The sequence below is a fragment of the Lepidochelys olivacea genome (assembly GCF_965140295.1).
Source record: "Lepidochelys olivacea isolate rLepOli2 genome assembly, chromosome: 6".
Taxonomy (NCBI): domain Eukaryota; kingdom Metazoa; phylum Chordata; order Testudines; family Cheloniidae; genus Lepidochelys; species Lepidochelys olivacea.
Genome location: NC_140416.1, coordinates 79445909 through 79463731, shown reverse-complemented (window position 1 = coordinate 79463731; position 17823 = coordinate 79445909). Strand labels below are relative to the sequence as shown.

Here is a 17823-nt window from a genome sequence, read left to right as displayed (position 1 = left end):
TGACTGAAGTACATTGCCCATATTAATGAATAAACACAGTACATAGAATTAAACAAAACAGTACATATGTGAGAGAATGTCAGGTTAGGGTTTCTGTAGGATTTGTAAAATGCACAAACATCAGAATCTACAAAATTATATCCGTTCTAATGTTTCTAACTGTCTTTTTGCAGTTAGAATATTTTCTCTGTATATCTATTAAATTGTATTGACATTAGTTAGAGAAGAGATCAAATCAGATTAAACTGGGTTTTAAAGAAGGTATTGCAGATTTCCAAGGAATTTGTATACAGTGGGATGTATTTAATAAAATTTTGCTTAGTTTACATGGAGGTTGATCCAAACTGGACATGCGGTCTATTTTACACCCACCAAACAGTTGCTGTACACCTCTGTGTTTAGGACCCCTCTTCTCATAGGCTTCCTAGACAGGTTACCTATGGTGACTTTCAAGCCAAAAAACCCCACATTTTTTTTTTTTCCCCCAAACACAGGACTCATGCATGTAAATTGTGCTCTTCGAATCATTTATTGTATCTTACCATATCTTTATAGCTTCTCCTCTTATGGGTGCCCAAAGTTTTCCTAATCTGACTACAACTGGTACCACATCAACAGTGACCATGTCTACATCCAGTGTTACTAGCAGCAGCAATGTAGCTACAGCAACTACAGTTTTATCTGTTGGTCAGTCACTTAGTAACACTCTAACTACTAGCCTAACATCAACATCTAGTGAGAGCGATACAGGTCAGGAGGCAGAATATTCTTTATATGGTAAGTTTCATTTTTAAATGAACATAAGCAGACCTCCCATTAATGATTTTCCTTTTCTTCTTTATCTTTTTGATGGTTTTTTGTTTAGTATTTCATTTCCTGAACAGTGTTTGAGAGTTGAGCTGTTCACCTGTCATGAGTTATGCAAGGCTGTGCTCATTCAAAGGAATTTTGATATAATGGCAGTGTTTTTGTCCATTTTGTTTTTTATAGTCTAAATCTCTCTCCTGCACTCTTACTGATTTTTTTTATGTAGGCATTTAAATAATATATTTGATTTTTTGTAAAAATTGGACCAATGAGTTTAATGTCTAAAACCTTCAGTAAATAGGTGTATTTTAAAATCAAACATTCTTCTTTGTGTGTTGTATAGGTATATTGGTCCAGATTTTTAAAGGTATTTAGGCATTCCTGTGCTTAGCATTACCGTTCCTAACTGATTCAGGAGCCTAAATATCATTTTCAAAAGGGTCTGAATCCCTTTTGAAGATGAGATTTCGTCTCCTAAACCAGTTGCAATGCTATACACAGCAATGCCCAAATATCTTTTAAAAATCCAGGCCATTGCCTTTTATCTCAGCGATAACACATTTTATTTTATGAATCAATAGAGAGAGAGAGAGTGTGTGTGTGTGGTTCCAGGAATCCCAATACCAGAGGAATGTCAACAAATTGAAGGGAATTTAAAAAAAAGAAATGATTAAGAGGATGGAATGGTCTTATTTATGAGGAAAGACACAAAAGAACTTAAATGCACAATACAGATTAGCTTGGCTAAATGCTAACTATGGGATAAGATAAGCAGTTAAAGGGTGTAAATACTAAAATGGAAAAGGGGGAATTTAGGGTAGTCTAAGGTGAGTAATATATAGGAGTGAAAGGGATGAAATTGAGCCAAGGAAAATTTAGGCTGGATATCAGGAAATACTTTGTAGCATAGAGGTTTATTAAACTGGGGAATAGCCTCCTAAGGGAGGTCATGAGAACTCCATTACATGAGTCATTTAAAACTAAAATGAACAAAGCACTTAAAGAATGTAGAGAAGTTCTGTCTTGGGCCCCCGTCTAATGCCCATTCACTTCAATGGATTAGGCCCATTAGAGGGGATGGACAAGATGTCTGAATATGCCTTTTCCATTTCTAATTTCTTTGATTCTGTGATACTAAATGGAACTAGTGTCACTCAAATATCTACATGTTGACAGAAACTTTTGTTATGGCTCGGTGGCTGGGCTTAAAGCACACTGTACTCGGGAAAGACTGATGTGGTAGTCATAGAATTCCTGCTGGAGTCTTGGGAACGACACAGAGGTTGCTTGGATAGATGAATTTATTTGTTGTGCTCTGGTAGAGCCTCCATAGCAGAGGTGCAGATACCACCCCCCCACCCCACACACACACTAAAAAAAAATCCTCTTTAGTAGACACTAGGGGAGTACGGGTGATTATACATTTTATCTTTAAAAATGGTGTTAACAAATATATTATCAAAAGAGTCTGTTACATTATGTCATGGAGGTCGTGGAAGTCACTGATTCCGTGACTTCTGCAATGGCCCCCCAGCTAAGATTTAGTCAGGGGTATTTATAGTTCAAGTCATGGACAGGTCATGGGCTATGAATTTTTGTTTATTGCCCGTGATCTGTCTGTGACTTTGCCTAAAAATACCCATGATTAAATCATAGCCTTAGTCATGTGTCATGGTTTGGAACACACACTTAATGTTAGTAAAAAGGACACCATTAATTTGAAATTAGTCTAAAAATGAGTTAAAGGTATTTGAAGGTCGTAATCACCCCCGAGTACCGCTACCAATCTTTGTAGTTTTACAGTCCACATATTTACACAAATATGAAAGACCCACAATAAAAGGGGAAACTGACTGTGTGACTGAATATAAAATGCTATGAAATGCGTAATATAAACTGAAGAGGTAAAGATTTTTTCCCCCATTTTTACCAGTTCTGTGATTGTAGGTGTTACTTCTAAGAAATAGTTAGACACATACACTGCTACGTATTTTTACTGTGTCCTTTGAACAGACTCCTGTTTCTTTGCCAAGTGTGCTACCTTAGGTGCTTTACCTTTTTTTCTTTTCCACATTGCCAGAGTATCTTGAACTAGGTTTTAGCCCTGTCTTCCTTAATAGTTATTTTGTTTAAATGAAATCTGTTTTCATTCTTTCTTCTCTGCTTTTAGTTTTCAAAATTATTTATTTATTTTTTTAAAATGGGTTTGTGTCTCTTTTATTTTATATATAGATTTTCTTGATAGCTGCCGGGCAAGTACTCTATTAGCAGAGTTAGAGGATGATGAGGATCTGCCTGAGCCAGATGAGGAAGATGATGAAAATGAAGATGACAATCAAGACGATCAGGAATATGAGGAAGTTATGGTATAGTATATACCTACCATACAAAAATATTTTCCATTTAAATAAAGTATGCATATTGAAGGCTATGTAAAACACCCATAGATATGCTAGCAATGTGGGGACCTAGAACTGGCTTTTCTATCCTTAGAGCTTATTTAGAGTTTTATAATAAATACATAAGAGTACCCGCTCCATGCTCTGAGTCAACTTGACAAATTCTTAAAACAATTCAGCATAAATAGATATTGACAGTTACTTGCTAGTAGCACTATGCCAGCAGTAACATAAATATACCAAATTAATAAACCTCACCAATTAAACCACTGTACTACCTCCCCAATCTGACCCTCGGTTTGTTGGCCAGCAATTAAAAATACGTCTTGCAGTGTGCCCTGAACGCTAATAAGCTTGGACTGTTACAGACTGTGATCAGGGAATGAAAATTAAAAGGTGCAGGGCCGTGATAGTGAGTGCCATTCCACCAGCTCCTTCTTTTTTGTACCAAAGGAGCCATAGCTCATGTGCTTCCATGGCAGTATCTTATAAGGAGAAAAGGAAATTTCTAACACTGGCAGGTCACAGCCTTTTCAGACCTTTATAGGCCAAAACCAGCATCTTAGAATCAGCCCAGAAACCAATGAGCAGCCAGTTCAGATCATAGATCACCAGTTTAATGTGCTCATAAAATGACACACAACTTAACAAATAGTCTGCCAAATTCTGAGTACCCGCTGCAGTTTCTGGGTGGATTTAAGACACAGCCCCATGCAGAGAGTATTGCAGTAATGAAATCTCCAGGTGACAAAGAAAAAGGATGATAGTTGCATCCAAAGTTTACTGTTCACTGTCAACATCAAAAGCAGTGGGTACAACCTTCTGGCTGTGTGAAAGTGAAAAAAGCTGACCTGCCACAGTTGCTACCTTCTCTCCTGTTATCGGCTGGGAATCTAATCAGGCTCCTGGACTGAGAACCTGATCCACAAATGATGGGAACACAACTTCAGTAACAAGAGCCAATGTTATTCTGGCCAAATCTTCTACTTCCCCTAGTTCAGTGATTCTCAATCAGAGAAACGCGTACCCTTGGAGATATGCAGAGGTCTTTCAGAGGGTACATCAACTCATCTAGATATTTGCCGGGTTTTACAACAAAGCACTAGCAAAGTCAGTACAAACTAAAATTTCAGCACGGCAATGACTTGTTTATATTGCTCTATATACTATACACTGAAATGTAACTACAATATTTATTTACAATATTATTCCAATGGATTTATAATTATATGGTAAAAATGAGAAAGTAAGCAATTTTTCAGTAATAGTTTCCTGTGACACTTGTGTATTTTTATGTCTGATTTTGTAATTTAAATAGTTTTTGAGAGAGGTGAAACTTGGGAGTACCCAAGACAAATCAGATTCCCGAAAGGTGTACAGTAGTCTGGCAAGATTGACCAGTATCACTTCAGACTTTAGATTGAATTTCGGTAGCTTTGGAAGAAAAAAAGTGCACTGTATTTAAAAATCCTTAAAAAAAAAAAACCTCACACACACAGGTCTTGCCTGACCCATTGTGGTTGATTCCATGCTCTGGTTTGGTTCCTTGATAGCTGTGATGTCACAGTATGTATGTGCTGGGACCTCAGAAAAGGAGGTGGCGAGAATGGACATTGCAGGAGCTAAAATGAGAAACATAAGACTTCTGGTGGTAATGGTTCTGAATTTCCTCTTAGTTTGCCTACGGAGTAATTCTTCACATCTTTTCAGATGTATTGAACATCTACAAATCACCTTGACTTCATTGGGATTCATGTGTGCTCACACTTATGTAAATCTAGCGACTTAGATGCCTAAACATAGATTTAGAAACCTAATTTATGGGAATCCAAGTTTGACAGCTTTGGCCTTACTATTTTATCTTTGAAGGTTTCCTTAAATGTTTCGGTTATTTCCATGGGAATTTGTGAACAACCTCTTGTGGCTAATTTTACCTGCAAATTGAAGTATTTTTAAATCCTATTTTTTGTTAGTGGATAAGAGATCCTGGTAAGGTTGTGCTTTCAGTGAAAACTTTGAAACTATTTTTAAATATAGATCACTAAATTCCCAATTAATTATTTTGAAGGCTAAAAATTAATTTTTAGTGAAAGTCATGGGCAATAAACAAAAAATCACGGCCTGTGACCCGTCCATAAGTTTTACTATAAATGCCCCTGACTTAATCGTAGCTGCTTCTTGGGCCCCAGGACTGTGCAGCTACTCTGAGGCCACCCACTGGGGGTATGGCTGGCCCTGGGGCCGCGGCAGATGTGGAAGTCATGGAGGTTCCGGAAAGTCACGGTGTCTGTGACTTGTGTGACGTCTGTGACAGACTCTCAGCCTTAATTATTTTCCCTGTTGTCTTGTATTGATGAATAAAATTGTTTGGAGTGGCAGGGAGTGCATTTGTAGCTACAAACAGCGTCAATTTGTGAATAGTATTGCCAATGTGTATTTAATAGTAGTATTTTTTCAAAATGTAGATCTCAAAGCTCTTTACAAAAATGTATCTTGTTAACTCCCATTTTTCACTTGAAAAAAATGGAGGTTTTGACCTTGCTGAAGGTAACTTAAGAAGTTAGATCTTGGGAATAGAACCCCAGTACTCCTTTTTAGTTCGCTTTTAGTTTTACCTTCTATATAACTCTGCCTTATTTTGTAACTACTCTTTTTTGTTTAACTGTTGATCAAATGGTTTCTGTGTGGAATCTTGCTTCAACAGGAAGAAGAGGAATATGAAACTAAAGGTGGACGCAGAAGAACATGGGATGATGACTATGTATTGAAACGTCAGTTTTCTGCTTTGGTTCCTGCTTTTGACCCAAGACCTGGCCGTACTAATGTCCAACAGACAACTGATCTAGAAATCCCTCCACCAGGTATGCTGGAAGAACATGGATGCTATGTCTACATTGCAGTTAGACACCCACAGCTGGCCCAGGCTGCAAGGCTGTTTAATTGCAGTGAAGACTTCTGAGCTCTGGCAGCCACCCACCTTGCAGGATCCCAGAGCCTGGGTTGCAGCCTGAGCCTGAAATCAACTCTGCAGTTAAACAGTCCCACAGTCCAAGCCCCATGAATCTCCATCAGCTGGCATCTAATTTGCCCTGAGAGTGCTTGTTCACACTGTAAAAGCAAGGTATTGTAGGCAGTGTTCCCTCTAATTTTTAACAGGCCGTGTGCGCAAAAATTTTTTTCTATGCTGCTGCCGAAGCACAAAAAAAAAAGAAAAAAGCCGAAGCTGGAGTGCGCGCGGTGTTTCGCCATGTGCACGTGGTTTCAGATCTGTGTGCATGCACACAGCTTAGAGGGAACAGTGACTGTAGGTCTTTCTATCTGTAGTGCCCAATAACTGGAAGAGAGTTGTGGCTTCAGCCTGCAAGCGTTGTACAATAAATATCCATCCTTAGTACAAACAAATTGAAAAGACCCAGTATAAGGGGAAGATATTAAGGCTTGAAGGAGAAATTTAAGTGCATCTGGTAATTTAAAGGGAAGGATGTTGTCAGGTCCCTTGCAATTCTCTGCTACTACGGGAGAACCTGATAGTGAAATTGAATGAAAGAAATAAAGTTAACTCTTCTGCTTTCATTGTCCAAACTGATAAATGCAAAAAAGTAAACAAATAAGTAAATCTAGGTTTCAGAAATTCCTTTAGCTGTTGGCAACATAGATACATCATGCTGTTTTTAATATAATTTTATCCTAACACTGTTCCTTTGGGATATAGACATTTAATATTGAATCAGTAAATGTTCTTTTAAGGGCATATTATTATTAATGTTAAGTAGTATGTGTGGGGAGTACTTACGTTTCATGAATTTCTTGTTAATTGTTTCTTAAATGATTTTACAAATACAGGTACACCCCACTCAGAACTCCTGGAAGAAGTTGAGTGTATGCCATCACCTCGTTTAGCTCTTACCTTGAAAGTTACAGGTCTTGGTACAACTCGGGAAGTAGAGTTACCCCTAACAAATTTCCGATCTACCATCTTTTACTATGTACAGAAATTACTGCAGCTTTCCTGTAATGGCAATGTGAAATCTGATAAACTTAGACGTATTTGGGAGCCAACATACACGTAAGAGATTATAAATATATGAATGCATCTACAGTGGTTTTATTTGAGGATGACTGGCTAAGAAATTGCTGTAAAAATGCATGTTAAGATTTGTGACTGCCTTTTTCTCACAAGATGCAAAGAAAGTGATACCATCTGCAACAAATAACTTGAGGGAGAGAAGAGGGATTTTGCAGCAATGTAGAGTGGATCTGAAGAGGGTTGTTTCTGCCTGCTGCTCTTCTAAAAATGCAGTGTTGAAGGAGGTGCTGGGAAGTAATCAGTGTCCTTAATAAAACGTGTCTGCGATGGCCTACTAGGGATGTGACTCAGTCCCTGGCCATACCCTGCTGTATAGACTTCATGTAAAAGATCTAAATCTTTCTTACATTCTGTTGCTTGTATTACAATTTTTTATCTACATTTTTTTATTGCAGATTCATTGTGGTTTTTGTAGTGCTTTGTAGAGTTTGGCATGGCTGATTTTGTATCTCTGATCTCATTAATAAAATTAGTGTTCAGTACAGTGGGGAGGTTTTTCATTCCATGAACTGTGAAGCATGATACACTATTAATGTATTTTGGTTTTCTTCTGAGTCCCTGTCCCAGTTACCTTTTCAGTAGTAGTGTATTTTCACTCATCCTGACCTTGTATCCAAGGAACTAACAGGTTTTTCTCTGAGCCATTTTCAGTATTGTTCCCTGAGGGTATGTCTGTGCTGCAGTTAGGAGGTATGTTTGTAGCAGGTGTAGACATACTTGAGCTACCTTTGATCTAGTTAGCCTGATCTACTTTAGAAGCCTTCAGTCATGTGCTTCAGGGTGTATCTACACTGAATTCAGGAAGTGTGATTACAAAATAGGTAGACATGTCCAAACTACCTTTTGATATAGCTAGATCAAAGTTAGCTCAAGGAACAATAGTAGTGAAACTGTGGCAACACAAGAGGCTGCACATGCTAGCCCCATCCCCCAACAGGACTCTAGTGCAGATGTAAGCAGCAGCCAGGCCTTCACTGCTGTTGCTACTTGAGCTCACTTTGATCTAGCGACATCAAAGGTAACTCAGATAGGTCTATATATGTTTCAGTCACACCTCTTGATTGTAGTGTAGACATATCCTGAAACATGACTGAAGGCATCCTAATGTAACCACATCCTTTCCCTACCTCTAGATAAATTCTGTTAGCAACATTCTAGAGAACAGCATTTGTAGGATCACTCAGGCCCCATTTAAGCAAATGGAGCTTAAATGCTTTGCCAGAAAGGAATGGCCTTAAACACATGTTTCTGAGCATGAGTGTAAGTGTTCTGGTGAGTTGGGGCATCTCGCACTTGCTACCAGGAAGAACTGCTGCTACTGCTCTTCTACAAGTCACCTAATAATCAAGCAACTTCCAACAAAACAATAAAGTATAACTGCAGAATGTAGAGGCTGTACTAAGGAATCTGAGTGAATCAGTACAGCATTATTGTGCTATTCTGAAAAGCTATTTAAAAACATTCACACTAGTCTTTTCATGTTTTAGAATCATGTACAGAGAAATGAAGGATTCTGATAAAGAGAAAGAGAGTGGAAAAATGGTGAGACTGATTCTGGCACTTTTGTTAATCCCTACATTGTGTGGCTGTTTGAACTATAACAAGACAAATCATTGCAGTTTGTGAAATGCAACATTTTTTTAAAAAGCACTAACAGTTCTTGAATATTTAGAAGATATGAGTGGAAATTTTTGTCACTGCATGTTCCTAAAGAAATTGTGTACAATGCATGTGAAATCTTTCGGACTTTACAATCGGGAAAGACCAACATCTGGTGGTTCCTGTTGTAGGGTTGCTGGTCAGTAGAGCACGTGGAACAGTACCTTGGCACTGACGAATTGCCAAAGAATGACTTGATAACCTACCTGCAGAAGAATGCAGACTCCGCTTTCCTGCGCCACTGGAAATTAACCGGCACAAATAAAAGTATTAGGAAAAACAGAAATTGTTCTCAGCTCATAGCTGCCTACAAGGTATATGTCCGCATCCAAACATGTTTTTTTTTTTGGTTGGGAATGGCGGTGTGCTTCATTTTGCAGCTTTGAAGGCTCTTGAGGAGGAGGGGTGTGAGATGTGACTACAAAATTGCTGTATGGTTCATGTGCCTAGATCAAGTTTAGTCTTTGCTGGCTCCATTTCTTTTACTTGCCTTTTTGTCAGGAGCATTAATATTAAAAAGCACTCAGATCATAGTCTGGACCATAGTACTGTTTGTACTTTTAAAAGTTTTAATTCTCTAAAAGGCTAAACACAATAACCCATTCTTGTTCGTAAAGTGACTAATTTACTTTGATACACTGTTGTAAAAATACTGGTCTCTATATTTTCATTCTAATAACCCTTTTTACAGGATTTTTGTGAGCATGGATCCAAATCTGGATTGAGCCAGGGAGCCATTTCCACTCTTCAGAACTCTGATATTCTTAGTTTGGCAAGAGAACAACCTCAGGCCAAAGCTGGTAGTGGGCAGAATTCCTGTGGTGTGGAAGATGTTCTGCAGTTACTCCGTATTCTGTATATAGTTGCAAGTGACCCTTACTCAGCACGAACTTCTCAAGAAGGTTTGTAATTAGCCTAACATGGTTTATTCAGCACTTTACCGAAAACAAAATAAACAAGTTCTGTTCATATTTTCAGAAGGAGATGAGCAGCTTCAGTTTAATTTTCCACCAGATGAATTCACAAGCAAAAAAATCACTACAAAAATTCTGCAACAGATTGAGGTAAACATAATATAAATGCTGTAGTTTTAAGACTTTTATATTCTTGATTGCTTTGGTTGTATGAAATTTAATAGCTGATTTGGTCATTTAGACTTCTGGATTCTTTTGCCCTTATTTATCACAAAGGTAAATTTATTTCCCTATTTTTAAAATCGTTAACTTTTTTTTTAAAGCAATACAGTCTGTCTAATCCAGATATAAAATAATATTATTAGATTCTTCTTTTTCCATCATAAAGATTGCACAAATATTGTGCCCTCCAAGCCCATGAAAAATAAATCAGCTGACCCTACTAAAATGGAAAAATCTTCTAGCGGGCACAGACTTTTGTAGTTAATTTTTCAAATTTGGGTCTTGATCCTGCAAAAACTTAAAATTTTAAGCACATGAGTAATCCCATTGAAATTATTGGGTCTGCTCAGATACTTAAAGTCAAGCACATACATAAGTATTTGCAGGACCAAGGTCTTATTTGTCACTTACATTTCAGTAAATCAAAAGTTTTGCTGTCCTAGCAATTTATCCAGAGACGCTGTGAAAGACCAGTGAGAGGTACTTAACTATCCTGAAACAACTCCATGCTCAGATCTCGATATATTAGTTGTAGATGGAATCCCTGACTTTGAAATCTGTATAGATGTACCTACGTTGGAAGAGGTTTGTTCTGTGATAAAGAAACTGCAAAGTGGGCTTGATGCTGGACCTGATGGCATAACACCTGAACTTCTCAGGTACACCATAGAGCCCATAAGTGGGCGTCTGTGCATACCTTTGCAGGACAGTGTGCAATTACTGGGGACTCTGCTTCCAACGCTAGCTTCGGCTATGCAGTATTATCATCCATAACAGATTCTAAAGCCCAAACTTCCCTAGCTGGGATGCTGCTTGAGAGTCACTTACAGAAGAGCACCCATGGGGACACTGCTCAAAGAAGAGGAAGTGACTCACCTGGTGCAGTAACGATGGTTCTTTGAGATGTATGTCCCTATAAGTGCTCCACAATCCACACGTGCATTCCACTATACGCACACCCCGAGCACGGTTGTCAGAAATTTTTCCCTCAGTGGTACCCATCAGGGCGACTCGAGCGCCCTGTGGTGCTATATGCTCAGAGTGCTGTTAGAAAGTAACCAGCCCACCCCATGTCCCCTCAGTTCCTTCTTACCACCTGTAACATTCGCTGGAATAGTTTTCCTTGCTTCAGCAAGCTCTCTCAGTGGTCGTCTTTTCCCTAGAATTGTATATAGTTTGGTTAGTTGTAAATAGTTGGGTTTTTTTGCTGGTTTTAGTGTAGTTTGTTTAACTCGGAGAGTTAGCGGAGTTTTGTCCATTATACAGTGCTGAGGAATGCCTAGGTTGCCAGGCTTCAAGACCTTCCCCTCCTGCAACAAGGCTATGGCCCTGGGCGACCTGTACACCTCCCTGAAGTGCTTGGGAAAGGTTCATGTTGGGGACTGCTGCCAGATTTGCAGAGACTTGTTGGTTTTTATGGACAACACTACAGACATGTTTTATCTCAACAGGCAGGGAGGGGCTCACTCTTCTTCCCTGTGTCAGGAAGCAGTTCAACTGTGGGAGTTTTGCATGGGCCAGTCAATCCATCTTCAGGCCTCTCACCTTCTGGGAGCACAGAACAGGCTGGCAGATGGCCTCATCAGGCCTTTCTCCAGTCATCACCCAAGTGGTCCATTCTTCCAGGTGTTTTCCAGCAGTGGGGGATTCCCCCGATAGACTTGTTTTCAACCGAGTACAACAGAAAGTGTCACCAGTTCTGCCTCCCTGTGAGGCCACAGTCTGGGATCTCTCATGGATGCCTTCCTGCTACCGTAGTCAGGTCACCTTTTCTACGCTTCCCCCCATGCATCCCGCTAATGCATAAGGTTCTACTAATGATCAAGCGAGACCAGGCCCGTGTCATTCTGATAGCCCCAGCATTGCCTCACCAACATTGGTTGACCACTATGCTGGGCCTGTCAGTGGCAACTCCAGTCTTGCTTCTCTCAGGAGCATGGTCGACTGCTCCACTCAAACCTCAGATCCCTTCACCTGATGGCCTGGAAACTCCATGGCTAAATCCTGGAGAGCAGGCTTGCTCAGAGCAGGTTTATCAGGTCCTATTAGGTTGTAGGAAGCCCTCCACCAGGGTTACTTACCTCTCAAAGTGGAAGTGGTTCTCGTCTGAGTGTCCCAACGCAGAGTCTTGCCTACGCGTTCATCAGCACAGGAAATACTCAAGTATTTGTTATACCTGGAGCAGCAAGGGTTAGCTATCTCCTCAGTCCAGCTTCACCTCTCAGCAATATTGGCTTTCCACCTTTGGGTGGATAAGCAGTCCATTTTTTCATGAGATGTCTATCTAGTTCCTCAAAGGCCCAGAAGGATTATAGCCCCAAGTGTGTGAGCCAGTTCCTCCCTGAGACCTGTACCTGGAGTTATCAAAGCTTATAGGACGCCCATTTGAAGTGTTGGCAACGTGCTCCTTATTATACCTCTCGGAAGGTGGCTTTCTTCGTGGCCCTCACTTCGGCCAGAAGGGTCTCAGAGATCTGTGTCCTCACATTGGAAGGATAAGGTGCAGTTACGTCCTGACCCTAGTTTCCTCCCGAAGGTGGGTTCTCAGTTTCATAGCAAATAGACAGTCTTCCTTCTTGTTTTCTACCTGAAGCCATATGCAAATAGGGAAGTGCCACATTGCATGTCGGACAAGCCCTAGCTGTGTACATAGAAACTATTCTGTAAATCCACCCGACTGTTATAGTGGTAGCTGACAGGATGAAGGGTCTCCCCATCTCTAGTCAGAGAATTTCATCCTGGATCACATCATGCATTTGCACATGTTATGATCGTGTGTCTGTTCCGCCACTAACTAACCTGACTCCACATTTCATGAGGTCACAAGTTTCGGCAGCGCTATTCCTAGTGCAAATGCTATTCAGGACATTTGCAGAGCAGCGACTTGTTCATTGGTGCACGTGTTCTCTTCCCATTACGCCATCACTCAACAGTCCAGGGACAGTGTCAAATTTGGTTGAGCTGTTTTGCAGTTGGCCTGTCTATCCCACCACCTGTGCAACTGCTTGAGAGTCCCTTACAGTGGAATGCACATGTGCAATCAATCACTCAAAAAAGAAAAATGGTAACCTTCTGTAAGTGTTTTTCTTTGAGAGTTGTTGCATGTGTCCATTCCATGACCCTCTCTTCTCCCACTCTACGTTGGAGTTGGCCAGAAAGAAGAAACAGAGGGGGCACGGGGTCAGCTGGGCACTTTATACCAGCGCTATGAGCGTACGGCACCAGAGGGTGCTATAGGCGCCCCAGCGTGTACCATTGAGGGAAAATTTTTCAGCAACTGTGTTCGGGGAGTGTACGCACCAAGAGTGGAAAGGACATGTGTAACACATCACAAAGAACAACATTTAAGGAAGGTTAGTAACTGTGTTTTCTGTTCCTGGAAAGGTTTTTATACATAGCTTGGTTGCTCAGCTCCAGCTGTGAAACGCTGTCGTCCAGAGCAATTGGGCTCCACTGTTAGGTGATCTACAGTGGATGCTATACTTGCTCTTTGTCTTTTATCTGAGATCCATCACAAATTCCATCATCCTTTGACAGCAACATATGTAGATCTAAAGGCAGCCTTCAGTTTTGTCCATAGAGCTGCTTGTGAAAGGACCTATGAGGCATTCCCGACATCCTCTTGAGGTTAATTCAAGATCTGAGTAATGACTTGGGCACAGGTGCAATGGGGGACGCATAGGTCTGACAGGTTTTGCACTAGATCTGGGTTGAAGCAGGGATGTGCCCTGGCCTTAGCCCTATTCTGCAATGCAATGGATTGGCTCCTTGAACATATCTTTGCCAGTACTGGTAAAACTGTCAGTTCAACTCCTTTTACTGACCTGGATTATGCGGATGATGTTGTTTTCTTTGGCCAGGATGCAGACGACCAGCTTCCAGCATATGGAAGCTGCCCTTGGTCTAAGGGTTTCTTGGGCAAAAACAAAAATCCACTGTCGGCACAAAAGTTGTGATACAACACATCTGTGCTGCTGGACAAACTGTGAAAGTAGTGGATGATTTCGTCTGTGTAGACAGTAAATTGTTATTAAATGGGCACAGCTAGCCAGACCTTCTAAGGAGAATAGGTTTAGCAGCCTCTGTCATGAAGGACCTGCATAGGGTCTGGAGCCAGAAGAAGGTGAAATTATAAACCAAAGTATGGATTTATCAAACCTGTGTGCATCTAATCTTCTTATACGGATCTGAAACATCGACATTGCTTAAACAAGACAGCAGGAGACTGGAAACATTAAATATACAGAAAAAGCTGTTTTATCTAGCATGTTGTGGAGGAATGGGGGGTGCCGGTAAGTGAAAAATGTGGGTTAACTAAGAGGGAGGGAGTTTGGGTGGGGATGGGGGTGCGGGAGAGGGTGCAGGGCATGGACTCTGGGAGGGAATTTGGGTGCAGGGCACGGGAGGAGGTTACGAGTACCGGATCCAGAGGGTGCTCTCCTCGGATGGCTTCCCACAAGCAGTGACCTGTCTTGGCTGCTCCTAGGCGGAGGTGTGGCAGGCAGCTCTGCGCGCTGCCTCCGCAATTCCCATTGGCCAAGAACAGCGGCCAGTGGGAGCTGCAGGGGCGGCACCTGCAGGTGGAGGCAGCGCACAGGGCAGCCTGCCACACCTACACCTGGGAGCAGCTGGGACAGGTAGCCGCTTGCGAGAAAATGCCTGAGGTGAGTGGCCCCAGATCCAGCATCCTGTCCTGCGCCCCAAGCCCCCTCCCGAACCCAAACTCCCTGTCAGAGCCCGCGCTCCAAATCCCCTCCCACATGCCAACCCCCTACTATTCCTGCACCAACCGGACTGTAAACTGGACTTTCAATGAAGATCAGAAATGCTGGTTCGTATAGCATTCCGGTTGGTGAAGTGCTGGATAAATCAGCTTTTACTGTACATTGCTAGTGGTGACTGCTGGGCATAACATGGTTTGATTATATCTGTAATAAGGATGTATTATTGAGAACTGGCCATAAAAGGATTGAAGTCCTCATTGGTTACTACCAGTTAACATTTTCCAGTCGTATAGCCTGTTTCCGAGATGAAGTCTCCATATATCAAGCCCTGCAGATCAGACTTGAGGTCAGAAGATGAGATTACTTGGCCATGCACTGCCAGAGGCCATGTGGTTGTCCATGATTAACCTGGCGGTATTAGATTAGTAATTACCCTCTAGAGCTTTTAGACACTTGGTATGAAGCCGTATAATCTGACCACCGACATTGTTCGCTACAGACCCTGGTTATCTAAGAGTGATGATGGAGGTGGTGTAGTCGAGGCCAATGATATGCAACAGTGAAATATAATAACTAGGTTGTGGCTCCGCTAGATCCAATCAGTGGAGTAATTTAGGCCTAATTTGGAGTTTGACAAGGAGCTGACTGTAGATACAAAGCTGCTTGCAGAATTTTGTTCAGGTTTATGCATTATTAACTTAACTCCTGTTCCAGGACCACAGTCTTCCTTTGCTTATATTTGTGTAACATTTTGAGGGCATGCCATTGCATAGGTATAACTCCTTTGAAGACAATAGCATTGCATGGGTGTAACTGGGGGAAGAATCTGGTCTTCAGTATCTGTATTACTGATATTGAGAGCTAGAAAGAACTTGATATTTAGATCAGACTGAGCTTGCAAACTGGCACTTAGAAAATCCATCTTTTTATATGTAAACTGATCAAACTTGATATGAAGCTGTTGATGCACAATAAAAATGAAACTTGAAGATATGCTAATTTTAAAGAGTGGAAGCACATTTTATATCTAATAATTCTGACATTCCTGATTCTTAAAAATTCTTCAATTCCTCCACTCATTTTTTGTGTGTGTGCTTTAAGGTCAATCAAAATTTCTTCAATTTTTTTCCCTCAGATATCTAGATAATGGCCTCAGGCTCTGTAAATGAGTTGCCTGAAGTCTTCAGGTTTTTCTTTTAAGTTTTTCATGGTCCTGTCTAGGGCATCCAGGTGCTTACATTATCTTTGCTCTGCTTAATCATTCCTGCAATATTATTGAGCAGATCAGGAGAAACTGTATTCTCGGGGCGAAAAATGTTGCTCCTTGGTACTTCTATCCCATCCCTTGTCCCAGTGGTTCATTGTTTCTCAGTGGATGGCGTGCCCTCAGGCACCTAACATCCCACTCAGACAGAGTACTTGAAACGTCATCAACCTTTTCATTCACTGATTTTAAAAAAAATGATTTTTACCCCAGCAGGCGTAAAAAGTCGGTTCAGAGTAAACCTTGTTCTCTGTGCATCTGTCTATCATGTTGTTTGGCAACCTGACCCGGTATTTTAAACAGTTATTTCTGTGTTAAATTACAGGAACCATTGGCACTAGCAAGTGGCGCTTTGCCAGATTGGTGTGAACAGTTAACTAGCAAGTGTCCATTCTTAATACCATTTGAAACTAGACAGCTGTATTTCACTTGCACAGCATTTGGAGCATCAAGGTAAGAGACATGATCATATCAGAATGAATGGATTCTGAGATGTCTTGAGTGTTTAATTAGGTTTTGCAGTGAACTTGACTTCCCCTAGCATGAAAAATCGTAGGAGTGTCTTTCTTTGCATATTTAAGGAGTTTTTAAAATAAACTTAATTTCTAAGAAAAGGGGAAAATCTGTGAATGTTTTTAATAAGATTTTTTTGATAACTTACAGCTGTTTGTTTATGCACTGTGCCAAGGGGTTCTGGGGTGGATGGCCTTTCTGTGGTTTGATGTTCCATCGGAAACTTCATGTAGATCCTCAGCATGTCAATTTAGTTTGCATGTGTGCTGTAGCAGGCAGCTAAAGTTATAACAGCTGATGGTTTTGTTTGGGTCTCAAATCAAATAGTTTATTACTTGTTTTAATTTCAGCACAGACCACATTGGTAAGCATAGTTGTAAGAGAGAATAGACAATTAAGATACATTTGTGAGTTTAGTTTTATGTAATGAAAAGGAGAACGAAGCGTCATTGAACCGTGCTAGCAGAGACTCATTTTTAATAGTCTAGAACATTCCTAAAACTTTGTTACATTATGTGACACTTACAAACTACGTGATGGTGCAGCATGATATAAAGGTTTTATTGACATTCGTTTGGGATGATCTGCATTACTCTGTCAAAGTTGCATCAATAAAAATTGATACCCATATACCATGCCAGTATATTACCCTCTTCTCCCTCTAGCGTTTCCTGTACTGAGCACAAGAAAGAGGAAAAGGGGACTTTTGGTCCCATATATTAGTTTCAGTTTATATATACACACAATATTTTTGTTCTTTAACATGCTGACATTAATCCTTCAGGGTAGTAGTGTGAAACAATGAGGCTTGACATTTTCTCTGCCTAATGAAAAAAGTTCCTTTTTTTCTAGCTCCGCATTGCCATGAAATCTCAGAGTTTTAAAATCTTGGTATTTTTATAGAATAGTATATAGCCGTGATACTCAGACTGAGGCTTGCAAGTGGCTTTTTAATGTGTCTCCTCCAGCTCTTTGCAGCACATGATATTAAAACACTGATTTAATTATTAACCAGTCAGGATGTTTTTACTATATTATTAACCAGCTGTAGTTGATAAAAATAATAATATTTGGTCAGTCATTTTGCTGTGAGAATAATGCCTACATTTATCTATTAAAATATAAAAACAGAAAATGAAACAATGAATTCACACTACTGTGGCTCTTTTGGGTAATGCTGATCACTAATTTGGCTCCTGTATCACTGAGGTCTGTATCAGTGCTATATAGAAAA

At 40.5% G+C, this 17823-nt stretch overlaps 1 protein-coding gene across 5 annotated transcripts in view; it reads left to right on the top strand.

Moving 5' to 3' along the window:
* HECTD1 (HECT domain E3 ubiquitin protein ligase 1) overlaps window positions 1–17823 on the top strand; it is a 91815-nt gene that overhangs the window by 65215 nt on the left and 8777 nt on the right. For 4 of the 5 annotated variants that reach the window (XM_084629933.1, XM_084629931.1, XM_084629932.1 and 1 more), the window contains exons 26-34: window positions 556–777; window positions 3040–3173; window positions 5911–6067; window positions 7050–7272; window positions 8781–8835; window positions 9084–9266; window positions 9644–9854; window positions 9931–10016; window positions 16402–16529. In XM_084629933.1, coding sequence (XP_084486059.1) covers window positions 556–777; window positions 3040–3173; window positions 5911–6067; window positions 7050–7272; window positions 8781–8835; window positions 9084–9266; window positions 9644–9854; window positions 9931–10016; window positions 16402–16529 — 1399 coding nt within the window. The remainder of the gene's footprint in view (window positions 1–555; window positions 778–3039; window positions 3174–5910; window positions 6068–7049; window positions 7273–8780; window positions 8836–9083; window positions 9267–9643; window positions 9855–9930; window positions 10017–16401; window positions 16530–17823) is intronic. The other variant, XM_084629934.1, reaches the window with a different exon arrangement.